The sequence below is a fragment of the Pongo abelii genome, chromosome 2 (genome assembly GCF_028885655.2).
Source record: "Pongo abelii isolate AG06213 chromosome 2, NHGRI_mPonAbe1-v2.0_pri, whole genome shotgun sequence".
In the NCBI taxonomy this organism is placed as follows: domain Eukaryota; kingdom Metazoa; phylum Chordata; class Mammalia; order Primates; family Hominidae; genus Pongo; species Pongo abelii.
This window is the reverse complement of record NC_085928.1, coordinates 29,674,438-29,689,065: the sequence shown is the minus strand read 5'-3', so window position 1 is coordinate 29,689,065 and position 14,628 is coordinate 29,674,438. Positions and strand designations below refer to the sequence as shown.

Here is a 14,628-nt window from a genome sequence, read left to right as displayed (position 1 = left end):
TAAATTGTTTCCAATTTTGTGCCATATTACTGTACATAAATCTTAGTGCACAACCTTATTTCAGATAAATTGCTAGAAGTGAAGATTCTGTGTGTTCCATAACAACACATAGTAATTTAAAAGTCATATCAGTTTGTGTTTGAATCATGGGACTTCTTTTCTGAGAATGCATCTTTTTTCACATCGTTTTTACACACAAAGGGCTTGGGATCACTGTTCTTTCAGAATTCTCTCAGCTCTAAAATGCTGATTAACTGTGGGTATTACACAAATTAGTATGGAGTAGTTGATAGTAGCCTTCACTTTCAGTTAAAATGAAAACCCTGCCTAATTGAAGATGAACAGTGTTGTCTTTTGCTAGGGCTAATCATAAGCCTTTTTATTTGAAGTTTGAGAAAAGAGTAACACTACTCTAATACATTATATCTTTTGGCTCTTTGAGATAAGTGAGATGAAATACAATACTTAGAATAACAGTGAAGATAATGTAATGGAGAGGCAAAATCATGTTCATTACTAAATCCCTGCCAAATGCTCAGCTACTTACTGGAAAATTAGTTTTTAACAACATAATGAAAGTGAAAGCCAATCCACTCTGTTGACTTTGAAAATGTCACTCTCTAATGTAGTAGTGGACAGCACGTAAAAAGTCCTTTGCTATGTATCCTGGGATTATCCATCATATTTTGAGATATCGAGAGAATATAGATACTGGGTCCTTAGGAAGTAGACAACTAAAATGTTATATTTAGTTGGAAGGAAAGAAGCTTACTCCTTCTTGCATTTATGAAGGGATACTTGTAGCTTAATGTGCAAAAAAAGCTGGGTTTTAAGAGTTATACCTCTTATTCACAGTTATGTGATAATTAAGTTTTTTCTGGGGTAGTTTTGAAATGTTTAAATGAACACAAGCATAAACAAAACGGGACTCACAGAGGTCTTTGATGACAGGAAGAAAGTCAGTTCGCTGCAAAATGCTTAACTGAGTGAGATTGTATAAGGTTTCAAAGTGATTTGCATGATTTTTTGAGTTCATAATGTTCCCTCTCAATTTATGGAGTACAGAGGCATATAATTTCAAGGACTTATCAGGCTCATTATTCACATTATAAAAAAATCAATGAAACATCTGCCTTTTAAAAAATAGGCCATATATATATATAAGTCTGGGGTGTAGTGGTGCAATCACAGTTCACTACACTGCAGCCTGAGGGACATGTCACCACACCTAACTAATTTTTTTTATTTTTTGTGGAGACATGTGTGTCAATTTGTTGCCCAGGCTGGTCTGGAACCCCTGCCTCAAATGATCTGCCTGCCTAGGCTTCCAAAATTATGGGACTACAGGCATGAGCAGTGACCAAGTTTTAATTTTTAAAAGTTAATTATCTAGAATGTAAACTTAGTGAAGGCTGGAAATGTACAATTATTTTCTTAATCCAAAATACTTTATTATGGGTAATACTCATTTAATATTTATTGCTAATCACTGAGAGCCAAGGTAAAGTGATGACCCAAATGAATTGAATGTCATGATTTAAATAAGCAATTCTCAAATTAGGGGGTTTGGGTAGAAAAATAATATCAAAAAGGTCTTGTAGTTAAAAAAAAATCAATATGCTTAACATGCCTATTTATTTTCTTAAACTATAGAAAGCAAATCTCACACGCTTTGCTTGTAAGAATATGCACAAAAAGTACGTGCTGTATTAACTGAAAAACTCTAAGTACTATATTTTAATTTCGTGAATGATATGAGTGATGTCATGTAGACTGCTATTTTCAGTACATTATAAAATTACCAAAATGTTCAATTTTCTACCTTTAAAAAGTAGGAAAATAGCCACTTGGCAACCAACCATCAAATTAATAACTGATTCAAGTAAGAATTATCAACAACACTAAAAGTAGCAGATGCATGTTGGAAGAGAAACAGCATATATGCAGTATCTGCCACAAATTAATTATTATTTCCAAAAGGAAAAACAGGAGTGTTACACTGAAGAAACTACTTTGTATTGCTGCATGCAAAGAGGTGAACATATTGATGTTGACAGCCAGAGTCTTTCCATATAATTGCTTAAAGCAAAAATTATCATATGGTTTTGAAGGTTAGCTACATAAGCAGAGGTAATGCACATGTCAACTATAGCATGAAGGATGAGAAGAGGACAGATGGACCCATATAGCTGCAAGGTTTCTATATTTTATGTTAAGTGGTACAATATTAACTCTAAGTGGATTGTTAAAGGACTTATTTTGTCAAAATTGATAAAAAAGCAAGACCCAACTCTATTTGTTTATAAGTCATGAATTTTACATATAAACATACAGGTTAAAAGTAAACTGATAGAAAAAGATATATCAGGCCAACAGAAAACATAAAAAGGACTAAGTGGCTATGTTATTATCAAATAAAATAGACCTCAAGATAAAGATTACCAAACATAAAAAGACATTTCCTAATAAGTAAATGTAACATCTAATAGCAAAGTTTTGACTAGTTTTGTTACTAAAGTTTGAATGGAACACAATACATATTCATTTATGTATTGTCTATGGCTGCTTTTGTGCTGCAATAGCAGGGTTGAGTTGTTGTGACAGAAACTATATCAGGGTTGAATTGTTGTGACAGAAACTATGTCCCACAAAGCCTAAAATATTTACTATCTGCCCCTTTACAGAAAATGTTTGCTAAATCTTGCAAAGGATTAAGTCAGAAACAGGACACATGGCTGGTACAATGGTACATATGCCAAAAGCAAAGTTGTAAATATAGTTCATAACTATTTGAAGGGAGGAAAAGAATCAAATTACAGTAAGACTGAGTTTTAGGGAATATAACTTGATAAGTACCTGTAACATATGAATGAATGACCAAAGGCAGAAGTAGAAATTCAAACATTTTCATTTAACTGACAGTGCTAACTCATGACAGAATCTCTTTTTATTCTTAACTAGTCCTTATAACATATAAGTAAATAGACCCAAAAGGACACTGACCTGATAATTTCCTAAGACACAGCATACAGTTTCATTCTTTATTTTTGTCCTGACATTAAATTAATGAACAATTTAATATAAACTTCAACCAACCAAATTTTATGAGATGTGTCTATTTGTTCAAGTGGCAAGTGTAAATAGTAAAAGGAACTGTGTTAATGTATACTTTGGAGACAAACTCTCCCCAGCAAAATTTTAAGAGGATGTGAGTAATCCTAATATAATGATGCACTTCCTAAGTTTTGTTTTTTTCATTAGGAAATGGACATGCATACACACATACAAAACCCTGACTATGGTGGTGGTTCAAATTTGATTAAATTTTTTTTTTAGAAAAAAAATATTTACATACTCTTTTGCTTTTTAAATATGAGGCACACAGTCCAACAAGAAAAAAAAAGTAACTGATATAGTAAAGGCACTCAGAAAAACAATAGAAACAACATGAAAGGTGTTACAAGAGACAGAAAGAGATGAAGGATGATAATTAGTACTTACCTTCAAAGCTGCAGTACGGACTTTCCTCTTTAGGGAGAGAAGACTAGAAATAAACAGGTTAAAATTACATTAAGAAAGGGCTACTACATATATATAATGGGGTAATTATATAGATCTTTAAGAAAAGGCAAATTGAGTTCTTTAAACACATACTTGTGAGAATGGGATAGATCTGCATTATCTAATAGGATGGTTATCAAAATTAAATTTAATAAAATTAAAAATTTAGTTTTTTCAGTTGCAAAGGCCGAATTTCAAGTGCTCAATGGCCACTTCTAGCCACTGGCTATGGGACTGGACATCATAGAACACTGCCATTATCACAGAAAATTGTATAGGGCAGCACTAGGCTAGGCTGTCTCAAGATGTCTAAATTGTAAAGATAAATTGATTTTCCCTAGAGTCTTTGGTTCATTCATTCATTTCTTTCTTTAACGTTTTGTCTCTTTTATTTTATAGAACCTTTTATTCTTCAGTCTTATCTATCCACTTAAACTTTTTCATATTTGGTTGAAACTGCATGCAATTCCAAAAGAGAAACAGAATGTACCTCCTCTACAGAACAAATAGTAATTTAAAATGTTTTACTCTGCATAATACTTTTAAAAAAATTTCCAGAACTGTACAAATCTAAATTCATTTAAATCAAAGGGACATATGGTGAAGAAAACACCAAGTAAAATTAATGACTGTATTGGTATAGCAATAAAATCAATCAAAATATTGATGTAAAAACGTTTCTTACAGAGTAGTTAGAGCATATGATTCAAATGAAAAGTACAGAAGGACCCTTGTATTTAAAAACACCATAAAGATACTTAACCTATGCTTTAAAATTAAATGAACCAATTAAAAACTATTAGGACAACACATTAAATACAATTCATATCAGAATTAACAGTAAATAATATTTTTCTGAATATGCAGCAAGAATAGAATCCAAATTATCCTTATGTAAATCATAAGAAACTTATAATTAATTATAGATGATCTGGACCACTATGCAACATTTGAAAAAAGAGAAAAAAACACTAAATATACCTTACAAATAATTCTACAAGTTCTTAGATTTTTTATGAGACAGCTATTGTGTTAAATGTAATCATTTAAATGTAATAGTTTAACACAATAACGGTTTTCTAATTTTTATACATTTTATTACCATTGCATTTTTTTCAAATTTAGAAATTATGCCACAGCAGTAATAAAAATTATTTTAAATTCACTAATATTTTCTTTTGTGCTTCTTCAGAGACAAACTTATCTAGCAGTAAAATCATACCTTCTCTCTTTTTACTTTTACTCTGTATATATTTTTATTTTGTAATCTTTAGGACTGTTATACCAACAAAGTTTGGTCTTAAGATCTAAATAATCATGAATGAGAATAAATAAGACAGACAAAACAGAACAGAAAGCAACTAAGAAAAAGGAAAGAACTTTAGAAAAATGATAATGGAGGTTAAAAATGATTTTCTAATGTAAGAACCAAAGAAAGCCTTAAGCAATAAAAGCCAGAAACAAAAAGTAAAACTTAAAAAATCAGATTTCTATTCAAACTATCAAATAAAAAACATGCATCAGATCAGGGTCTTTACTAAATTAGATAATAACTTCTTATTGTTACGAAGTCACAAATTAGCTCCCCTACCCACCCGCCTCCAATAGATAAATACATCAAAAATATCATGAGATTACAAATTCCAAAATGCCATAATATCTATATACTGAGATTCACAGTTTCTGGATTTATTTTTCCACCACTTAAACTGTGGATCATTGCTATCATGTGGGAGTGTTTGTTCAATTCCTCTTGCTGAAGTTTCACCAAGGACTCTTTCTCTTCCAAACGACCTTCTAATTGTGCCTTTTGAACCTCTAGGGAGGAAGCCTAAGGAATTGGGGTTGGGGGAGGAGGAAGAATTGAAAAGAAAAATAACTTTAATGTTTTCTCTATACATACATTTTAAGATGCTTTTATTTTTTATTGTACAACAACCATTTCAAGACATACTATAAATATTATACTTCAGTTAATTCAATTACATGGTAAGTTTAAAATGAATAATCATTAAACAATATAATACAAATTGAGAATACACTTTCAACTTGTCTTAAGTTAATGCCAGCAGCTGAAATTTTGCAGAAAATACTACACACTACATATTAAAATTACTAATAAGATAATCACATTAAAGCAGAACCAGAAAAACTGTAAATGTGGTACTAAATTTTATGCCTGTTACTCAGTAGTAGTAGATCAGTCTTTAATCCTAGTCTGTTCTCATCTTCCTGGTAGTAAACGGGCCAGAAAGTACAATTCATAGCTAGCCAGAAAGTACAATTCATAGCTACCACTCAAGCTATGCAACCATGTAATATAGAAAGAACCCTGGACTCGGATTCAGAATATATATCTATTGATTCACTTATTAGCTGTGTGACTTTAGTTAGTAACCTCAGACTCAGTTTCTTCAGCTGTAAGTTGAAAATATTTATCAATATTAACACATTATATAATATTTGTTAAAGTGAAAATTATACAGCTACCTATATATGACATCAAGTACTGATAACCCCTTTCTGTATTCTTTGCACACTTGAAAATAGCAGGTGCTGACACAAAGTATCTGTTTAATAACTGCTTAACTATTTTAGAAAATACATTATGAAAACCTCGTAACAAATGATACTCAAGCTGCTTTGAGATCCTAATACCTTCTAAAAAATTTACTGAAGAAACAGTACATTCCTTTATCCATATTCACCCTTTTCACAACAGACTTTTTCATTTTACTGCAAATGAGAAATGGAACAGATTCTTACCTTAATGCTCAACTCTTTTCTTATCTGTTCTGTTCTGCTTAATTCTTTTCTAAGGATATCAATGGTTTCTTCCTTATCTTCCCTTTCCTTTTGTAAGGTTTTAATCTTTTCTTCTTGTACTTTTGTTTTTTGATGCAAATCTTAAAAGAAAAAAAGTCAAGTATATACTCAGAGGTCTTACACTGACTACTCTGAAATGGTTTAGTAGCTACTGTAAGAGCAAAAGAGAAATAACTAGAACAATGAAGAGAAACTTCTCTTATGACAGTATTCTACAGAAAATACCAAATCTCCATGTCTTTCTTCCATCCTCTGTTCTAAATATAATATGCTATACAGGTAAAGGACAATTCTCAAAGTGTAAGGGTTAGAAAAGGGAGAGCTACAACTATGAAAAATTATATAGGTAGGTGCCTGCGCTCTAAGGCAAGTGAGAACAAAAATGTTTTTCAGGATCATTTCAAATATACCATTAAGAAGCTAGTAACTAAAAGTTACCTAATACTGCCACCTGCTGTTATGTTCCTTAAACATTTTTTTATTTTGAAAAGGGCAATCCATAATCCTATGTGATTTAACGAAGGAACAGAAAACCAAATACTCCAAGTTTTCACTTCTAAGTGGGAACTAAACATTGAGTACACACAGACTTAAAGATGGAACCAATAGACACTGCAGACTAGAGTTGGCAGGAGGTTGAAAATTACCTATTGCTACCTATTTGGTACTATGCTCACTACACCTGGGTGATGAGATCCATACCCCAAACCTCCGTGTCATGCAATACCCAATGTAACAGACCTGCACACATGCCCCCTGATTCTAAAAGTTGAAATTATAAAAAAATTAAATTAAATGGGCAATCATCTCTTTCCTTTTTTTTTTTTGAGACAGTCTTGCTTTGTCACCCAGGTTGGAGTGCAGCAGTGTGAACATAGCTCACTGCAGCCTTGACATCCAGGTTCAAGAGATTCTCCCACTTTAGCCTCCTGAGTAGCTGGAACTACAGGTGTACACTACCACACCTGGCTAGATTTTTGTATTTTTTGTAGAGATGGGGTTTCATCATATTGCTCAGGCTGGTCTCAAACTCCTGAGCTCAAGCAATCTACCCATCTCCATCTCCCAAAGTGCTGGGATTACAGGAGTGAGCCACTGTGCCTGGCCAATTTCTTATAGCTCCTAAATTTAAAAAATGTACCTTTTTTCAGCTTGGTTAAACTGAACTGCTTTTGTGAAACATTATGTCAAGAAAAGGGAAGCCATTTCAAATATGATTTAAGGTTTAAAACAATAAGTAGAAAATAAAAAAGCAAACAAAACCACTCATGCTTCCAAAATAAATACATTAAAAATAGACAATGTATTAAATAAGAAGCCACTTACTTGCTAGCTTATGTTCTCTGTCTACTAGCTGATTCTGTACTTCTTTTCTCTGTTCTTCTTTCTCTATTAATTGGGCAATACTTCTGAAGTAATAAAAAAAATAGAAGAAAACATTAATGAACCATATGCCGTTTGTAACTTTTTCTCCCTAACAAGCACTTTGAGAGGCCAAGGTGGGCAGATCACAAGGTCAGGAGATCGAGACCATCCTGGCTAACATGATGAAACCCCGTCTCTACTAAAAAAAAAAAAAAAAAAAAAAAAAGAAGGTCTCGTTCTGTCACCCAGGCTGGAGCGCAGTGGCATGATCTTGTGCTCAATGCAATCTCTGCCTCCCGGGCTCAAGTGATTCTCCTGCCTCAGCCTCCTGGGTAGCTGAGATTATAGGCACCTGCCACAACACCCAGCTAATTTTTATATTTTCAGTATTTACAGAGTTTCGCCATGTTGGCCACACTGGTCTCAAACTCCTGACCTCATGTGCTCCACCCACCTCAGCCTCCCAAAGTGCTGGGATTACAGGCGTGAGCTACCACGCCCGGCCTTTAAAACCAAATTTCTAAAAACAGCAACTGCCTGTAAATTCCACCAAATACATATCTTATATCTAAAATAAGTGACAATTCTATTAATTTTATCAATAAAAAACAATATTGTATATAAAGGGAATCATTTTGTTTTTGAAAAATCCCACATATTCAGAATATAGAACTAGAGATTTTACTTTTCATTTTGTTCCTTGAGTGACTCATTCAACTTTTTCACTGTCTCAATTTGTTTATTCAGAGAATCACATGTGATCTGTAAATCTTTATTCTTCTTTTCAGTACTTTCATTTCTGAAAAGACAAGAAAATGAGTTGGCATCATTATGCAGGAAAACATACGAAGGAGAAAAGAAACTCACAGTGTTTTCTTTACTATCTCTTCTAACCAAATTGCATATGCTGGAAGAGAAGGAATGTTATGAACAAGCAGGACATAAAACAGAATTTGATCTACTCCAAAAGGCAGTTAAATACATGTTTTGGTTGACTGATGTGGTAAAAATTACTATGAAATAGAAAGGTGTGGGGCATTCATCTCATATTCATGGACATAAAGCCTTATTTTACAGATGATATTGCATTACATAATTTGCTATAAATAAGTTTAGGGTTCTACATTTGTGTCTTTAAAACTTTGCATCTAATAGTCCTATTTATTTTACCTGCAAGGTAAACACAGAAAAAAATCCTTTCTAAAGTGATACTTTGATACTCAACTACCATAAGCATAAAATGTCTTTTTTATTTCACTAAGTACAAAGATTTTTAAAAAGCAACACAAAAACCAAACCAAAACAAACAAAATAAACCAGTAGCCAAACTTGGCCAGCAGTTTTTGTATCTAATCCTTACAGGAATTTTAACAATCTGAGTTAGAGTACCTTTAGACAGTCCTGACTATTACAAATGACCTTTTCCCCAGCCAGCTTCATTTACATGTTATCCACTTGTCCATTCAAGGAATTTCACCTTCTGGCCCCTAAATCACTAGCTAGAACATAAGCAGGTCTTCGAAACCACATATTTTTCTTGGACCCTGCCTATCTCTTAGGTTCTCCATGTGAGACAAAGCAGGGGATCCCCTTTTTAGGAGAACTGAGGACCTCAAGCTGGAAAATAAAGGAAAATCCTGAGTTCACACAAGGGAAATTCCAGGGACCTAGCTAGCCCTAGAAGTAAATAAGTAACTTGTTAAACAGGAAGGTAATAGTAGCCTACATCAGTTAACCAACTTAAGAGTACTAGTGATACTTGATTCTTTATAGAACTTAAAGAAAACAACTTAACACATGTCCCTGAGTTGTATTTCAGAGACCCGGACCCTCACTGAGGAAGCCCACTGACCAGATCCATTGACAAGTAGAGCTCAGGTAAGGGGAAAATGAAGGCTGAATTTTAACCACTGTTCTTTGTTCTAAGTTTCTTTCTCAGGGTCTTGAACAAAGTCACTCTCCCTAGCTAGTTAACATTTTGTGTCCGGAATTGGTGGGTTCTTGGTCTCACTGACTTCAAGAATGAAGCCGCGGACCCTCGCGGTGAGTGTTACAGCTCTTAAGGTGGTGCGTCTGGAGTTTGTTCCTTCCGATGTTCGGATGTGTTTGGAGTTTCTTCCTTCTGGTGGGTTCATAGTCTCGCTGGCTCAGGAGTGAAGCTGCAGACCTTCGCGGTGAGTGTTACAGCTCTTAAGGCAGTGCGTCTGGAGTTGTTCGTTCCTCCCGGTGGGCTTGTGGTCTCGCTGGGTTCAGGAGTGAAGCTGCAGATCTTCGCGGTTAGTGTTACAGCTCATAAAAGCAGCGTGGACCCAAAGAGTGAGCAGTAGCAAGATTTACTGCGAAGAGCGAAAGAACAAAGCTTCCACGGTGTGGAAGGGGACCGAGCGGGTTGCCACTGCTGGCTCAGGCAGCCTGCTTTTATTCTCTTATCTGGCCCCACCCACATCCTGCTGATTGGTAGAGCCAAGTGGCCTGTTTTGACAGGGCACTGATTGGTGCGTTTACAATCCCTGAGCTAGACATAAAGGTTCTCCATGTCCCCATCAGATTAGTTGGATACAGAGTTTCGACACACAGGTTCTCTAAGGCCCCACCAGAGCAGCTAGCTACAGTGTCGATTGGTGCATTCACAAACCCTGAGCTAAACACAGGGTGCTGATTGGTGTGTTTACCAACCTTGAGCTAGATAGAGTGCCGATTGGTGTGTTTACAATCCCTGAGCTAGACATAAAGGTTCTCCAAGGCCCCACCAGAGCAGCTAGCTACAGAGTGTCGACTGGTGCACTCACAAACCTTGAGCTAAACACGGGGTGCTGATTGGTGTGTTTACAAACCTTGAGCTAGATACAGACTGCCGATTGGTGTGTTTACAATCCCTGAGCTAGACTTTAAGGTTCTCCATGTCCCCATCAGATTAGTTACATACAGTTTCGACACACAGGTTCTCTAAGGCCCCACCAGAGCAGCTAGCTACAGAGTGTCGATTGGTGCACTCCCAAACCTTGAGCTAATAAACACAGGGTGCTGATTGGTGTGTTTACAAACCTTGAGCTAGATACAGAGTGCCGATTGGTGTGTTTACAATCCCTGAGCTAGACATAAAGGTTCTCCAAGGCCCCACCAGAGCAGCTAGATACAGAGTGTCGATTGGTGCACTCACAGACCTTGAGCTAAATACAGAGTGCCGATTGGTGTGTTTACAATCCCTGAGCTAGATATAAAGACTCTCCACGTCCTCACCAGACTCAGGAGCCCAGCTGGTTTCACCTAGTGGATCCCGCAGCGAGGCTGCAGGTGGAGCTGCCTGCCAGTCCCGCGCCGTGCGCTCGCACTCCTCAGCCCTTGGGTGGTTCGATGGGACTGGGCGCCGTGGAGCAGGGGGCGGCGCTCGACAGGGAGGCTCGGGCTGCACAGGAACCCACGGAGGTGGGGGAAGGCTCAGGCATGGTGGGCTGCAGTCCCGAGGCCTGCCCTGCGGGAAGGCAGCTAAGGGCCAGCGAGAAATTGAGCGCAGTGCCGGTGGGCTGGCACTCCTGGGGGACCCAGTACACCCTCCACAGCCGCTGGCCCGGGTGCTAAGTCCCTCATTGCCCGGGGCCGGCAGGCCAGCTGGCTGCTCCGAGTGCGGGGCCGCCAAGCTCACACCCACCCGGAACTCCAGCTGGCCCGTAAGCACCGCACGCAACCCCGGTTCCCGCTCACGCCTCTCCCTCCACACCTCCCTGCAAGCTGAGGGAGTGGGCTCCGTCCTTGGCCAGCCCAGAAAGGGGCTCCCACAGTGCAGCGGTGGGCTGAAGGGCTCCTCAAGTGCCGCCAAAGTGGTAGCCCAGACAGAGGAGGCGCCGAGAGCGAGCGAGGGCTGTGAGGACTGCCAGCACGCTGTCACCTCTCAATTTTTCTACTGACCCCAAATGTTTAAACAAAGCTGCTCTTCCTTAACCAAATGCAAATTGAAAAATCTTTGGGTCTACCCATGACCTGTAAGCCCCTGCTTCACAATATCCTGTCCTTTAAACTTAAACCAATGTGTAACCTTTAACTATTTATGATTTTTGCCTGTAACTTCCACTTTCCTGAAATTTACCCGCCTTTAAAAATCCTTGCTTGCAAGCTATTGGGGAGGTCAGGATTTGAGCATTTGGCTGCCTGGTCCTCCTTGCTTGGCACCCTGCAGTAAAAGCCTTTTTTTCTATCACTGCAAACCTTGGTGCAGATACCTGGTTTTACTGTATTGAGCAAATGGACCCCATTTCAGTTCTATAACGTATTTTCTTCACTGCTGACGTTCTCAACTTGGCTTATCGCTAATACCACACTTTATCAGTGGTGCCTCAAACAATCAGACTTTGTAAAAAGTTGCTGGGGTAAATATCCTGTTAAAAAATCACTTTGTCATCATTTTCTAGATACTATTCATTTCTCACCCTTCATTATTATTGATGGGGAAATAAGCGTATGTACCATGCCAAGCTAAAAATTTCAATATCTCTGTATTAACAACATAGAACAATCTTAAAATATAAAGCAATAAACAAGTTCCCCCAGGGTGTTTTCACTTTTATGGGTTGGTAGAAAACACATAATTGTTCCTGGTCTTCCTTGTAATTCAGAAGTTTTACAACTGGCCTAAAAAGATAAGAGTTTATAAGGGAGGAAAAACCAATCAAACTTTGTTAGTAGGCACACAAATTGGTACAGGTTGAGCAACACTAACTTGAAAATCCAAAATCAGTCTAAAATCAAAAGTGCTCCAAAATATTAAACTTTTTGAGTGCTACCATTGTGTTCAAAAAGGATACTCAATCTGTATCACATTTTGGAGGAAAATTTAGAAATATCTATCAAAATATTAAATATACATATCCTTTAACTTAGCAATTCACCTATGCGAACTTATTCTACAGATATAATCACACACGTAAGTAAACTATAATCAATGACATTAAGAGATGAGTTAAACACTTACACCTATTAGGCTGAATGATAAGAAATTGCCAATATTCAACTACTGTTGATCTGCAGAAATGACCATTCAACCTAATACTAATTTGACAACTAAGTTTATTTAAAAATTATTAATGAAGTGCCTAACTATGCAGCAAGCACTCCTGCAGGCCCTAGGGATCTGTCAGTGATCAAAACAGACAAACTTGTCCTTGTGGAGCTTATCTCCCAAATGACTGCTGACTATATGAATACATAAAAGAAGTCAACTGGAAAGACCTGTATTTTGTTTCCAACACTGATACTGAGTTTGAGGAAGCAACACTTCATTTCACAACGACTTAAGTTTCTTGCTAATTACTTACCTCATGTGTTATCAGAATATATGAAATGCTTACAAAAGGATTTTCGGGTCTCAGAAAAGAAATGCTGCGTGTTCATTCTAGGTTCTAACCTTACACAGAAGATTTTACTTTATTTACCTCTGAAGAAGTTCCATGTAGGATTTTGTCAGTATTTCATGCTCTTCAGCCACAGACTCTAACTTCCTATTATGTTGAAAGAGATGCTCAATATCACTCTGGGCTCTTTCTGATTCAACTTGCTGTGCCTTCAGCAACACACTAAGCTCTTCATTTTTTCTCTCAACTTCTCTCAACATACTAGCAAGTGTCCGTGCCTCAAAAAAAAAAAAAAAAAAGAAGATAGGCTTTACCACTGTTATCTATATCATATGCTCAACACATACCTGCAATTCAAAAGTTTACTAAGTATCTAATAAGCTGGTATCTGTTGGGTCATGCAAAGCTGTATTAGTCACATATACTTAGGACTTTACTTCTAATAAGTTGGATACTGTTATAGTTTTTTTATTTAATACATTATCTGATAAAAACAATCTCACTATGATCAAATTAATGGAAATGGATACAACTGCAGCAACATGAAGGTAGCACTACATACAGTATTCAATTAAAAAGGTATGGTCCTCAGAGGTAGCCATTAACACTAAACTGCTAAGTGTGCACACCATCAGCATTCTCATTTCAGGTGAGAATTAAGAACAAAATCTTAACGACATCACAGATGCTTAATCAAACACTTAAAATTAAGCTAGTATAATCAAAGAATATAACCTATACCATAACCTGCATGTATTTATTATGTGATATGAAACACTAAAAAAGCAGAAAAGTCACTAGAATAAAAAGTTGGTTCCCCCCAGCCCTTTGGGTTTTATTTTAGAATGCTAGACAAAACCCTAAGCCTTTCTCTGTTTTTATGACTTTGTGAAGAAGCTGTATCCAGTTATTTAGTGCTATTTTTATAAGAAACTTTTCCAGTAGCATGAATAAAATATTAAACTCTTTAATAAAATACAAGACATGTCCAACAGACAGAGAATATAAGAATGTGCTATGAGGAGAGGGAAAAATTATTTTAATATCACTAATGTTCTTTCTTGTAATTTGTGACAAATTCAACATACCAGTTAAGACCAATGAAACCATGTTAAAATAAGAAAAAAAGAAAGAAATATGGGGGAAAAAAAAGAATATCATTATTCTGAAGAGACTTAAGAGGCATTTTACTAGTCACTTATTTTGATGCATCTTTCAAAAGCCAGGAACACTTTATTATAATTCATTCATTATAAATAATATCAAGTTGTATAGATTCCATTTGTATCTGCTGGGAATTTCATATTACTGCAGTAAGTTCACTCTTAAGGTATACATTATATATGTACATAATACAATGCCAAATTTACTGAGCACCTATTATGTGCCAAGTGCTATGCTAGGGCCTGGAGCTATAGAAGCAGTCTTTGATACCATGAGTGGGGGAAAAAAGAATTTCCACGTGATTTGAAAAATGTTATTGAGAGATAAGCATAGGTTTGATACACAGAGGAAGTATCATCAAACATAT

General features: G+C 36.3%; 1 protein-coding gene across 3 annotated transcripts in view; it reads right to left on the bottom strand.

Annotated features, from left to right (window-relative positions):
- Window positions 1–5,029: 5,029 nt before the first annotated feature.
- The window catches only part of CIP2A (cellular inhibitor of PP2A), a 39,808-nt gene continuing 30,209 nt past the window's right edge, over window positions 5,030–14,628 (bottom strand). For all 3 annotated transcript variants that reach the window (XM_002813319.6, XM_063721797.1, XM_002813321.6), the window contains 5 exons: window positions 13,179–13,375; window positions 8,438–8,551; window positions 7,714–7,796; window positions 6,328–6,467; window positions 5,030–5,392 (listed from right to left, as the gene is read on the bottom strand). In XM_002813319.6, the coding sequence (XP_002813365.2) occupies window positions 5,222–5,392; window positions 6,328–6,467; window positions 7,714–7,796; window positions 8,438–8,551; window positions 13,179–13,375 (705 nt within the window). In that variant the 3' untranslated portion in view covers window positions 5,030–5,221. The remainder of the gene's footprint in view (window positions 5,393–6,327; window positions 6,468–7,713; window positions 7,797–8,437; window positions 8,552–13,178; window positions 13,376–14,628) is intronic.